This window comes from Octopus sinensis, linkage group LG2, assembly GCF_006345805.1.
Source record: "Octopus sinensis linkage group LG2, ASM634580v1, whole genome shotgun sequence".
Classification (NCBI taxonomy): Eukaryota; Metazoa; Mollusca; class Cephalopoda; order Octopoda; family Octopodidae; genus Octopus; species Octopus sinensis.
Genome location: NC_042998.1, coordinates 5,837,882 through 5,852,026, shown reverse-complemented (window position 1 = coordinate 5,852,026; position 14,145 = coordinate 5,837,882). Strand labels below are relative to the sequence as shown.

General features: G+C 37.5%; 1 protein-coding gene across 2 annotated transcripts in view; it reads left to right on the top strand.

Annotated features, from left to right (window-relative positions):
* The window catches only part of LOC115232078 (probable ATP-dependent RNA helicase DDX49), a 700,146-nt gene extending 686,479 nt beyond the window's left edge, over positions 1-13,667 (top strand). For both annotated transcript variants that reach the window (XM_036511346.1, XM_029801952.2), the window contains one exon: positions 13,369-13,667. In XM_036511346.1, coding sequence (XP_036367239.1) covers positions 13,369-13,632 — 264 coding nt within the window. In that variant the 3' untranslated portion in view covers positions 13,633-13,667. The remainder of the gene's footprint in view (positions 1-13,368) is intronic.
* The last annotated feature ends 478 nt before the right edge of the window (positions 13,668-14,145 follow it).

Genomic DNA, 14,145 nt, shown 5'->3' with positions numbered 1-14,145 from the left:
TGAAAAGCAAAGTCAACTTCGGCGGAATTTGAACTCAGAACGTAGCAGCAGACGAAATACCGCTAAGCATTTCGCCCGGCGTGCTAATGTTTTTGCCAGCTCGCCACCTTGCCAGACCTAGTGGTGGTCAACAAGAGGCACCACATGTCCTATATAGTTGAAGCTGCATGCCCCTTTGACCCATGAATAGTTAAGAAGGAAAGTGTTCTTCCATTCCTGTAAAGTATGTTGCAATTTAAGAACTATTTGGTTGCTATTTCTAGTAATTCAAGAAACTTCATTTTGAGAGCAGTGTTCCCCCACTCCAAAGAGGATCAACTGGCCACTGGAAATCGGTGACTATGAGTTCAAAATCTGTTGTGTTGATAGATCTTTCAAAAACCTCGGGTCAATGGAAAAATTCATTGAAATATAAATCATCATCATCATTTAGCGTCCGCTTTCCATGCTAGCATGGGTTGGACGGTTCAACTGGGGTCTGGGAAGCCCGAAGGCTGCACCAGACCAGTCAGATCTGGCAGAGTTTCTACAGCTGGATGCCCTTCCTAACGCCAACCACTCCATGAGTGTAGTGGGTGCTTTTTATGTGCCACTGACACAGGTGCCAGACGAGGCTGGTGAACGCCACGCTCGGATGGTGTTTTTTTTGTGCCACCGACACAGGTGCCAGACGAGGCTGGCGAACGGCCACACTCGGATGGTGTTTTTTTTGTGCCACCGACACAGGTGCCAGACGAGGCTGGCACGGCCACGATCGGATGGTGTTTGTTACGTGCCCACAGCACGGAGGCCAGTCGATGTGGTACTGGCTACGGCCACGTTCGGATGGTTTTTCTTATGTGCCACCGGCACTGGTACCACAAAACTACAAATTCCATTGATGTTCATCGATTTTGATTTGATTATAAATGGTTTTGATAGAGAACAGTCTGGGAAACTTTGGTGTAAAAGTTCCTTTGTTGGTTCAATACTACAGCATTATCAACTATCGATTGGTAATATGATCTTGCAGAACATTTCTTCCTGTGATCTATGATGTGTGTCTATCTTTGCATGCATATATGCATGCGTACAAGCGCACAGGTTCATTACGTAGTTTGCATATAAAAACCATCGTCTTGCTCTGTGTTTATGTCACAGTATAAAATATGTTAAATTTCTTGTTATTTAAATAAACCATCAAGTTCTGGGGATTAATATCCAAACAGGCCTAAGCTTGCTTTTGAGCGATAAGTTTAGTAAATATCAGCTAGTAACTGAATCTGCTCAGCGTTTAATAAAAGTCAATGATATGGCAGTTTCTATATCAATATGACTTGTCGTCCTGTAGTGTTTTGTGTTAACAGTAAACGTCGGCAGCTGAAACTTGTGTTCTGGGAGAGAGATTAAAGAGGACATAAAAAAGAAACTGTAGTGTCGTTCTATTGATTAACTATTTAATTATTCATGTAGAGTTGAATTATATCCATAGCTCTTATAAATGTCAATATGTTATTTGCCACCTTTAGATAATAAAGAGAGACACTTTGTTTATCTTTTCGGTTACACTACTTAGGAAAAAAAAAATAATAATAATAATAATAATACCTTTCTACTAAAATATACTGACTGGGTTACTTTGTAGTGTTTTCCTTTTTTATCTTTTTTTTTTTGCAATTTTATCAGAAACTAATTGAAATAAAGTTCATTACTTTTTCTAAAACTTCTGAATTTAGAATTTAAAATTTTCTAAATTTCTAGGTGCAGAAGTGGCTGTGTGGTATGTAGCTTGCTTACCAACAACATGGTTCCGGGTTCAGTCCCACTGCATAGCACCTTGAGCAAGTGTCTTCTACTATAGCCTCGGGCCAACCAAAACCTTGTGAGTGGATTTGACAACTGATGCTGGTGTGTTTACGTCCTCGTAACTTAGCCTTGTGAGTGGATTTGGTAGACGGAGACTGAAAAAAGCCCGTCGTATATATGTACATATATATGTATGTGTGTGTATATGTGTGTGTGTCTGTGTTTGTCACCCCAACGTCGCTTGACAACTGATGCTGGTGTGTTTACATCCTCGTAACTTAACGGTTTGGCAAAAGAGACTGATAGAATAAGTACTAGGCTTCCAAAGAATAAGTCCCGGGGTCGATTTGCTCGACTAAAGGCAGTGTTCCAGCATGGCCGAAGTCAAATGACTGAAACAGGTAAAAGAGTAAAAGAGATTCATTCATATATTTGTTAGTTTTACTTTCATTTTTTTTTATACTAGCATGGGTTAGGTGAGTACTTGTTATTGAGGGTTCTCTTTTTATTTTTTATGCCGTTAGCTACCCTTCCTACAATGCACCTTTATGATTTTCAAGAGAAGGATTTATTTGTTGTACCTGTTTTGAAAATACTGACCTAAAGGATGATATCATGACAAAGAATATCAACATACACATAGACACACATCATCATTCATCATCATTGTTCGACCATGGTCGAGACAATGGAATTTACCATGTTGCGCCAGACTTCACGGTCCATCATAGCATTACGGAGGTCCTGTTGCTGGATGCCTGTATCCCTGGAGATTACATCAGGGTAGGAGAGTGTGCGCCCTCTGGTATTGCGAGTAGATGGCTTCCAGAGGAGAAGAGTAGAAATTACTTCTTTTTCAGCTCTACAACAATGTCCAGCAAACTGGACTCTCCTACCTTTCACAAGAGATGACACAGGTGGTAGTTTCCCATATATTTGCATTTCAACACACACACACAACAGGCTTCCTTACAGTTTCTGCCTACCAAGGTGTCATGCAGTATGATCACATGATTATCAAATGCACTCCATATTCAGACATCTGTGCTTCATGCTGTACGTACAACTGGTGGTGGGTGTATAGTTCAGACCTTTTCATGACAAGCAGCAATGTTTGCCTCAGTCGACTTGACTGGAGATTTAAAAACAGTAACAGAAGCCAAACAAATTCTAATTAATTCACTCTCTTTTCTCTTTTTTACTCTTTTACTTGTTTCAGTCATTTGACTGCGGCCATGCTGGAGCACCGCCTTTAGTCAATCAAATCGACCCCGGGACTTATTCTTTTTGTAAGCCCAGTACTTATTCTATCGGTCTCTTTTGCCGAACCGCTAAGTGGCGGGGGACGTAAACACACCAGCATCGGTTGTCAAGCAATGCTAGGGGGACAAACACACACACACATATATATATATATATATATATATACGACAGGCTTCTTTCAGTTTCCGTATACCAAATTCACTCACAAGGCATTGGTCGGCCCGGGGCTATAGCAGAAGACACTTGCCCAACATGCCATGCAGTGGGACTGAACCCAGAACCATGTGGTTGGTTAGCAAGCTACTTACCACACAGCCACTCCTACACCTATGCACTAGTTAGCATTTACATTAAAAAACTAATAACAATAAATATGTGATCTTGGGAGGAAAATCTTTGATAGTCGATGACTAATAATAATAATAATAATAATGAAATTATTGTATACAGTGCTCAGGTGCACCACAACTTGTCAAGAGTGCGTATAAAGCATATGCAGTAATGTACAAATGTCTGGGAAGCAAACAGTGTATGAGTCAGATACATGCTTGCGTGTGTATGGAGGGGAGAAAATCAGGTGTAGTGTCGGCGAATCTCAGGAAGCATGGAAGTTTTGAAGGATGCAGTGCTACGACAACTAACAACTGATGACGGCAGTTTGTTCCATACTTCAGCAACTCTTAGCGCGAAAAAATGTTTCCGAAAGTCTTGGGAGCTGTGCTGTTTGTAATATGTATCTTGATTTTCTAACATTTACAGGAGACAACTTCATATCTGTTTCAGTCTTGTTCTGACCTCATCAGTGATGCAGGGCTGCCACCATTACTTGTTGAATTAATATTTAACAGTACATTTGTCAGAAACCAAAATAAAATGAAGAGATTCCTGATGATATCCCTCTTAATGCATCGTTGACTTAAAGGAGAAGAAGATGAATATGATTATATAATATACTGCCCGTTCCAAAATTTATTTTGCAACATAACAATAGGGAAATGGTATCAACTAGGAAATAGCATCTTAGCAATAAAACCAACACACTGTGTTTATTTCTTTACTCTGATTGCCACAAATGCTAACTGAGTTAAAAATATTGGATGCAAAAGGAACTAATTTTCTTAAACTAATTTTCAGTAGAGATTTTATGCTGAAGGCTATAAGTATGCTTGTATGTGTGTGTAGGTGGGTAAGTAAATAGATAGATAGATAGAAAGTTAGGTAGATAGGTAGGTAGGCAGACAGGCAGGCAGGCAGATAACTAGATAGATAGACAGATAACTAGACAGACAGACAGACAGATAACTAGACAGACAGACAGGTAGATAGATAGATAGATAGATAGATAGATAGATAACTAGATAGACAGACAGGCAGATAGATAGATAGATAGATAGATAGATAGGTGGGTAGACAGACAGACAGACAGATAACTAGATAGATACATACATACATACATACATACATACATACATAACTAGATACACAGACAGACAGATAACTAGACAGATACATACATACATAACTAGATACACAGACAGACAGATAACTAGACAGATACATACATACATACATACATACATAACTAGATACACAGACAGACAGATTGATAGATAGATAACTGAATAGATAGATACATACATACATACATACATACATAGCTAATTAGAGAGATAAGTAGACTAGTTGATTGATTGGATGAATACACACTTGTAAGCAACAATTTGAAATTTAAAAATTTTTTAAGCAAAATTGCCTTTGTATATTGATATGTGTCAGTGTGTGTGTGCTTGTATTGTTCCTTAATAACATATCCATGGCATACTCATTTGAGTGAATATGTGTGTATATGTCGTTGTTGATGTGCATTTGTAAACAGTAATTCAAGATTTAAAACAAGAGCATAGTTTTTCGACACATGCATGTGTGTGCACACGCATACTTTGTAAAAAGCGTTGCTTTAGAAAAATACATCGTGATTACAATACGATGTGAAAATGCTTCTGCTTTCTCTTTTAGTTTTTGTATAGATGCCACTATACAGAGGTGTCTTTGCATCACGCAATCCTCTGAAGGAGACGACAGTTCATATCAAAGGTGGTTCAGAATACTATGAGAGTCTTGCTCATTTTTCCTAAGTGGCACAGAGCCTTTGGCACGCTGCCCACTGCATCACTACCTTTTAAAGAAAGAGACAGTTTTGTTATGAACAGTATAAGTTGTTTTAACACACTTGAGCATTTAGTGGTGAAGTAGTATGGTACCATTGCTATGGCAACCGATGCTTCTTTGCCAACAGTACTACTGGGCAGCTTTGCTCACTCTGTAGTGATTTGTAAAGAACATATTAGATTGTTGGATCTATTGTTAATAAGAAAGTGAGAAGTGGTTTCTGGAACAATGGCATCATGTGTACAGGTTTTGTGATTTGTGTTGATAAAGAAGAGATGGATCCTTTGTGCATGTCCTCTCATTGGAACACTTCAGCCATAACAGAATAAACCACTTATTTGGTTTACATACGTGTGTGTGTGTGTGTAATTGTGTGTGTTTGTATGTGTGTGCGTGTGCATTGTGGCTAGCTGTTTGTTTCTGCGTCTTTACCAGCTGCAGGTTTGCATGCTAATGAGTGCAGCAATTCTGCACAAGTAAGCATGAATGTTAAAGTTCTTATTGCTTAGCCATAAAATTCATGACATGCAGGCATGCAGGTTGCTTTTCACACACACACACACACATGCACACACACATGCACACACACATACACACACACATGCACACACACACGCACACACTCAAAAAGAGAAAAAAAAATGAGAGGTGGAGGAAGAAAAAGAGAGAGAGAAGGAGAGAAAGTGTGAGAGGGGTTTTCTACATACCTTTTTTTTCCCTCTGTTCTTACATTACATGACACTTAATACAAACAAACAAACATACACATATTTTTGCATATATATATATCTGTGTATGAATGTATATATAAATATACTTCTACATATGTGCATGTATATATATATATATATATATATAGAGAGAGAGAGAGAGAGAGAGTTGTATGTACATAAACACAACTTCCCATATGCATATATAAAATACAATTAAATAGGGTTTGTATTAAATTGTGAAATGTGTCACTGATTGATTGTAAGTATTGGTGAAATTATATAATTATGTTCATAACTCTCTCTTTACTCTTTTACTTGTTTCAGTCATTTGACTGCGACCGTGCTGGAGCACCGCCTTTAGTCGAGCAAATCGACCCCGGGACTTATTCTTTGTAAGCCCAGTACTTATTCTATCAGTCTCTTTTGCCAAACCGCTAAGTGATGGGGACGTAAACACACCAGCATCGGTTGTCAAGCAATGCTAGGGGGACAAACACATACACATACACATATATATATATACATATTTACGACAGGCTTCTTTCAGTTTCTGTCTACCAAATCCACTCACAAGGCATTGGTCAGCCCGGGGCTATAGCAGAAGACACTTGCCCAAGATGCCATGCAGTGGGACTGAACCTGGAACCATGTGGTTGGTTAGCAAGCTACTTACCACACAGCCACTCCTGCGCCTGTTTTTTTTATTTTATTTTTTATTTATTGTTTTGTTATTGTCTCTTTCAATTAGTTTTGGATGCTGTGAATCTGTGTAGTAAAGGAAATGTTAGAGTGTAGTTTCCGTTGTGATAATCTTGTGCTCGGCACAATAAAAATAAAAATAAAATTCTAGCATAGTAATAGAAACCATTCTTGATTCGTAGGAAATTTCCAATTGTACCATTCACTGACCACGGCAACATTTTCTTTGTAAGCCACACGGATAAGATTGACTTTGCTCTGCCAATACGTAAGTCATTGATCAGTGAAGCAAAAATCAAAAGTAGAAATATCGGGAATACCAGACTGTGTGTGACTATACCATTATATATTCATAGAATGGAGTATTTGGTCTTGTGTGATTGTATCTATACCTGTTTCACTACTCTAATTATACAGCAGCAACAACAACAATATCAATAATAATAATAATAATAGTAATAGTAGTAATAATAATAATAATAATAATAATAAATGCCCTGATGCAGTACCAGACAGTGGCTCTCATGGCTTCTGATCTTAACTGATTGGAAGTGTTATCATGTACATTGTTTTGTCTTGGTATAAAAGATGGCCTACAGCAAATATTCTGCCCACAGATTTGCTTGTCAGTTGTTTGACCTTAACCAGTTGAGCATGTCCCTTAGTGGCTGACGATATGTGCATCTCTGATCATGAGCAGAAGTAGTTGGGGAGCATCATAGCCATGTGTTGAGAGGGATTCTTTGGGGTTTGAATAATTCACCTCTGGAAACATGGGTGTTTCGTTCAACATCCTTAAAAAACCCTTATTCAGGGACCTTTTGAGCAGGATGGGCTACTCGACCAGAAGAATAAGATTCTAACTGGGTCCCACCTGCAAGGTCATGTTCTGTTTATCTTGATATGAGATCACCGTGTCGCGCACATATGATTGTGATGTATGTGCCAGGTGTACCCTTATCAGACGGGTAGTCATGATGGGTATACTGGGCTTCGTATATTTTACCCCAGTGTCACTTTGATGGCATGCACTGCTCTCTCACTCAATAATAATAATAATAATAATCCTTTCTAGTCTTGGTACAAGGCTGGGAATTTTGGGGTAGGTGACTATTCAATTACATTAACCCCAGTGTTTCACAGGTACTTATTTCATCGACCCTGAATGGATGGAAGGCCAAGTTAACCCCAGTAGAATTTGAACTCAGAACGTAAAGACAGATGAAATGCCACTAAGCATTTTGCATGATGTACAAACGATTCTGCCAACTTGCTGCCTTAATATCAATAATAATAATAATAATAATAATCCTTTCTACTGAAGGTGCAAATCCTGAAATTTGTGGGGAGGGGCACATTGATTACATCGACCCCAGTATTCAACTGGTACTTATTTCATCAACCTGAAAGGATGAATGGCAAAGGGATTTGTGGTTTGTCTGCCTTCCTACTTATGAAGACTTTGGTTTTAGCTAGGTTGACTCTAAGGCCCTTCAATTCTAATCCTTGCTTCTACACCTGAAACTTCTCCTCTAGTTTTGATAGTGACTCGGCAATAAGAGCAAGGTCATCAGCATAGAGGAGCTCCCAGGGGCATCCTGTCTTGAATTCCTCTGTTATTGCCTGGAGGACTATGATAAATAGGAGGGGGCTGAGGACTGAACTTTAGTGGACCCCTACCTCTACCTGGAATTCTTCACTGTACTCGTTGCCAACCCTCACCTTACTGACAGTTCACTCGGCTGACAAAAACGATTAGTACTTGTATTTCAAAGAGCAAGCCTTGTCACACTCTGTGTCATGCTGAATCACCCTGAGAACTACGTTAAGGGGATGCATGTCTTTGGAATGCACAGCCACTTGCATTTTAATTTTATGGGCAGGCTGTTCCATTGATTATATCAACTGGAACACTCACCGTCATAAGCAATGGTGTGCTAGTACTTATATATATATGTATGTATGTGTATATTTGTGTGTATATATGTATGTGTGTATGAATGGGTATATATATATTTGTGTATGTATATATATGTGGATGTATATATACATAAAGAAACCAATGTGCTTCGCTGGATGTGCAATGTCAGTGTGCTTGTATGGCTGAGTGTAAATGTCTTGCGAGAAAAGCTGGGCATAAGAGGCATCAGATATGGTGAGCAAGAGAGTCAAATGTGCTGTTATGGTCATGTGATGTGTATGGATGTGGACAGCTGTGTAAAGAAGTGCCGAACTCTAACTGTGGAAGGAACTTGTGGAAGAGGTAGACCTAGGAAGACAGGACGAGGTGGTGAAGCACGATCTTCGAATGTTGGGTCTCACAGAGGCGATGACAATTGACCAAAACCTTTGGCAATATGCTGTGCTTGAGAAGACCTGTCAAGCCAAGTGAATTCATTGTCATGGCTTTTGCCAGTGTTATGGAAATGGCATTTGTGGATAATAGTCATGGCTGTTACTGATGTCGTGTAAATGGTATCCATGCCAGTGGCACGTAAAAAGTACCCTTTACACTCTCGGAGTGGTTAGTGTTAGGTAAGGCACCCAGCTGTATAAATCATGCCAAGTTAGACTGGAACCTGGGGCAGCCCTCAAACCATCTAACTCATGCCGGCACAGAAAGTGGATGTTAAATGATGTTATGTATATATATATATAAAAGTATATATATTGTCATTCTACAGGAATGGATTGTTTGACTGAACCAGGTTTTGTTTAAGAACTTCATTATTATATTGAACGAGTTCTCTCTTCTATCTCTGCTTAAAGTATCTTTACAGCTTTGCATCACTGGTTTTAACCGTAATTTGGAGTCATTTATTGAAAATAGGTGTCGCCTGAAACCCAATAAGTCAAAAAGCATTGTCATTCCATTAATTATTTAATTTCATTACCTTCTAATTACTTGGCTATGTTACTTCATAAACACTTTATTATTCAGTCTATAATTGTAATGATATCAAACAAACTGCCTTTCATACATTCTTACTCTTTACACACACACATACACATACGCATTCTTTCTATCTCTCTCTTTCTCTCCCCTGTTCTCTCTCTTATTCATTGTGCCAAACATTAAACTTCTCATTAACTGGTGCTAAAATTCTTTTGATGAGATTCTGTAGATCTTGCTCTTGTGGCATAATGGTGGGCAGTTTCCATGCTTCCTGTTGAATTCAGAAATTTTATTGTATATTTTGTTTGTCAAACAGTCTAATTAAGGGGTGCTGAAAAATTCCTGGCTTTAAGGGTATCATGAAAGGCTTGGTTGGAGACCCAACATCCCGAGTTCTTTTCCAGGACTTAGAAAAACTGAAGGACCCCTGCAATAAGTGTGTGAATCTGAGAGGGGAATATGTTGAATAAAATCATAATTAACTGATCCTCCAGTATTTTTTTTTACCCAGAGCCAGGAACTTTTCGGCATTCCCTCATAAAAACACTTCTTCTTTGGTTGCATTCTTTCTTTCTTTTCTCTCTGTTTTGTTTTTCTTTTACTGCTGAAGACATTCCGTTCTTTACCATTTCCCTGATCAACTCCTCTTCTTAGATTTACCTATGGCACGCTTACAATTAATCTAATAAAACATGTAATCCATAGATATTTTTTTTCTTTTCTGTAGCTATTCAGTATCTATTATTGAGCTACAATTTAGAATTTTAAATATCTGGAGTTTGTTTGGGAGTTTTGCAATTAGCAAATCAAAGTTTAGAATATAGAATTTTTTTCATTTGAAGATTTGTTGTTTTACTCTCAAGTCAACACTGATTGATCAGGCCTGTGACACTAAAATAAATTGAATGAACTTTGTGTGATCCACAAGTCCGTTGATCTACATATATCTATGTCTAGTAGATGATAATATTGTGAACTCTGACATAAAGTAGTTTATCATAGGAGATATATTATGGCAATCTGGACATGTTACTTTTTTTTCATTGTTTAATTGAAAATGTGAATACAATAATTCTTTTAACATCCTACTGAAAATTTTCTCAATCAGAAGTCCAGTTCTGTTATGGCTCTATGACTGAGCAAGCAGAAATGAAAGATAGAAGGGATTAGGGTTTTTTTTCCTTTGCCAGACAGTTCCTTTCTTCCTTCAAAATGAATGTAAATAAGGTTAGAATGATTTTTGTGATTTCATTCAATTCAAAACTTGCTCACCAATTTAGTCCTATGCAGTTCTTGTATCATACAGGAAGTTAAGCACTATGTGTTCAAGCCCTGGTGATTCTGATTTTTAAAAATAATTTCCTGTCTTTTACTCACTTATTTGTTTCAGTCATTTGACTGTGGCCATGCTGGAGCACCACCTTTAGTCGTACAGATTGACCCCAAGACTCATTCTTTGTAAGCCTAGTACTTATTCCATCAGTCTCTTTTGCTGAACCGCTAAGTTATGGGGACGTAAGCACACCAGCATCAGTTGTGAAGCGATGGTGTGGGGACAAACACAGACACACAAACATACATATATGTATATATAAATATATGTATATATGTATATATATATATATAAATCAAAATCGAAATCTCTCAACATCAATGGAAATTGTAGCTGAGATACCAGTGCCGGTGGCACGTAAGAGAACCGTCCAAACGTGGCCGTTGCCAGCGCCGCCCCGACTGGCATCTGTGCTGGTGGCACGTAAAACGCACCATCCGATTGTGGCCATTGCCAGCCTCGTCTGGCACCTGTGCAGGTGGCACATAAAAAGCACCCACTACACTCTCGGAGTGGTTGGCATTAGGAAGGGCATCCTGCTGTAGAAACACTGCTAGATCAGACTGGGCCTGGCACAGCCTCCTGGCTTCTCAGACCCCAGTTGAACCGTCCAACCCATGCTAGCGCGGAAAATGGACGTTAAACGATGATGATGATGATATATATATATATATATATATATACACATACGACAAGCTTCTTTCAGTTTCCGTCTACCAAATCCACTCACAAGGCTTTGGTCAGCCCAAGGCTATAGTAAGAAGATACTTGCCGAAAGTGCCACACTGTAGGACATTTATTTTTTTCTGATATCTAATGGAAGAAAGGTGTTCTTCTGTATTCTAAGTATCTGTGTGTTTTATATTTCCATTTTTTTTTTTGTGTCGCCTGTTTTGGTGACTAATTTTGATTTCTAAAAAGAATTACATAGTTCTGTACATTATTACCACTGATAAGAAATGCTAAGAACTTCATGAAAGGTTAGCAAAAAATAGATATTTGTATTCCTTATTTCAAATTCGACTTTCTACTCCCTCCAAATATTATAAGGAAATTATTATCTCCCTTGTAATAACTGTTCTCAAAGGTTTGAAAACGTGTTTGCTAAGTATCTTACTAGTGCTGTATGTTACTTGAATTCATTATTGTTGTGTGGACATTGTTGCTGCTATTCATGCAGCTAGTTGTTTTGTATGGTTTTATTTTGCTTTGTTTTTTACTGTTTGTCTGGTATTTTTTTTATTCATTTTCTTGAGTTGTTTCTTCGTTAACTGTTTTGATGCCAAGTTTTATTTGTTTTGTGATCTACATACAGAGAGATAATTCCAAGAATTTAAGAATCAATTTCACGTAATTTAATTTACATGCTTAGAGGAAAGTAGTCCTTAGTAGTGGACAAAGTGACAGCTGTATTTAACCCTTTCGTTACCAACCCGGCTGAAACCGGCTCTATTTCTGAGTACAAGTGTCTTGTTTTCATAAGTTTTGAATTAAAATCTTCCACCAAGCCTCAGTCACAATTTATGTTCCTAACACTAGATGAATGATAACTAAATTATTCAACCAAATTTTTTGTTGTATTTAAAGTAAATGAAATAAAAACAGAGCATCACAAAATAAATACAGTAACAAAAGGGTTAAATTGCTACTCTTTGTAACTCTCTCCTCTTTTTGAATATGTAAAACCTCTGCTGAATGATCAGGTTAACTTCTGGTAAGGTCAATTAATACAGAAACATATAATTAACAGCACATTAATTTCATAACAAAGTTCAAGTTTTTTCCCCAGGAGTGGCTGTGTGGTAAGTAGCTTGCTAACCAACCACATGGTTCCGGGTTCAGTCCCACTGCATGGCATCTTGAGCAAGTGTCTTCTGCTATAGCCCCGGGCCGACCAAAGCCTTGTGAGTGGATTTGGTAGACAGAAACTGAAAGAAGCCTGTCGTATATATGTATATATATATATATGTATGAGTGTGTATGTGTGTTTGTGTTTGTCCCCCTAGCATTGCTTGACAACCGATGCTGGTGTGTTTACGTCCCCGTCACTTTGCGGTTCGGCAAAAGAACCAATAGAATAAGTACTGGGCTTATAAAGAATAAGTCCCGGGGTCGATTTGCTCGACTAAAGGCGCTGCTCCAGCATGGCCACAGTCAAATGACTGAAATAAGTAAAAGAGTAAAAAGAGTAAAAGATTAAATGCATAAATTGATTTATTTTAAAATTCATTCTTAATTTCTAAAAACCGTCTCTTTTTTTTTTTTTTGAGTACCTCCAAGAAGTACCATTTTTTTTTCTCAAACTAAACTTGAGTTTCAAATGGTTGAGAATGTTTTTAATATGTCACTCAGTACATCAGCCCAAACCTGATATGCCCACACATACACAAATATGTGTGCAGATACATAGACTTAGCTACTCTCTAACCCATTTACTGTTCTGTTGAATTTATTTCATCAATTTACATTTTACTTTAATGTTTATTTATTTATTTATTTTCATATATCAGGATCCAGATCAAAGAGAAAAAGAAAGAAGAAAGAAAAGACGAGAGGAAATGAAAAAAAGAAAAGAGGCTTTCCTCTCACGTTCTAATAGGTTTCCTAAAGAGAAGGCTGCAGCATCAACAGTAGGACAAACAACAAGAGAGAGCAACAAAAAGCCTGTGAAAGCAGAGCAAAGCTCCTCGAAGCAAACTCAGAAGCCATTGACTAAAACACTGCATCAGAAACAAACGAAGACTTCAAAAGGCAAGAAAAAGAAGAACATTTAAAAATCACAAAAGAATCCCTGTACATGGTGTGTGAAAGGAGAGTCAAAGAGTTAGTCATATTTCATAAAATAAATATCTACATACATAAATGATTGTGTTATTGTTTTCATTGTTGCTGTTAAAGTGGTGAGGATTTTTCCTGTCTTTTTAACATGAACATGTTTTTTTATTTTATTTTATTTTTTATTTTATTTTATTTTATTTATTTATTTTTATTTTAAATTTTTTTTTTTCAGTGAAAATTTTTGAAAAATTTTGGGAATGCTTAGTAGCACAAGATTATTGCTTATTTGTATGCAGGTTTATACTCACACATACACTAGCATTCTATATGTGTGTGTGTGTGTGTCTATTAAAATGAAATAATTATTTTAGAGCAAGTTTCGGAGTGACAACAATATTTACTGACTCCATATTGAAAGTAGAGTCAATTTGTGAAGATCGTTTAACTTTTCGGTTCAATATTCTATTTTGTATCTTTTTTTCCTTCTTTTTTGTGTAAAGTCACTAGTA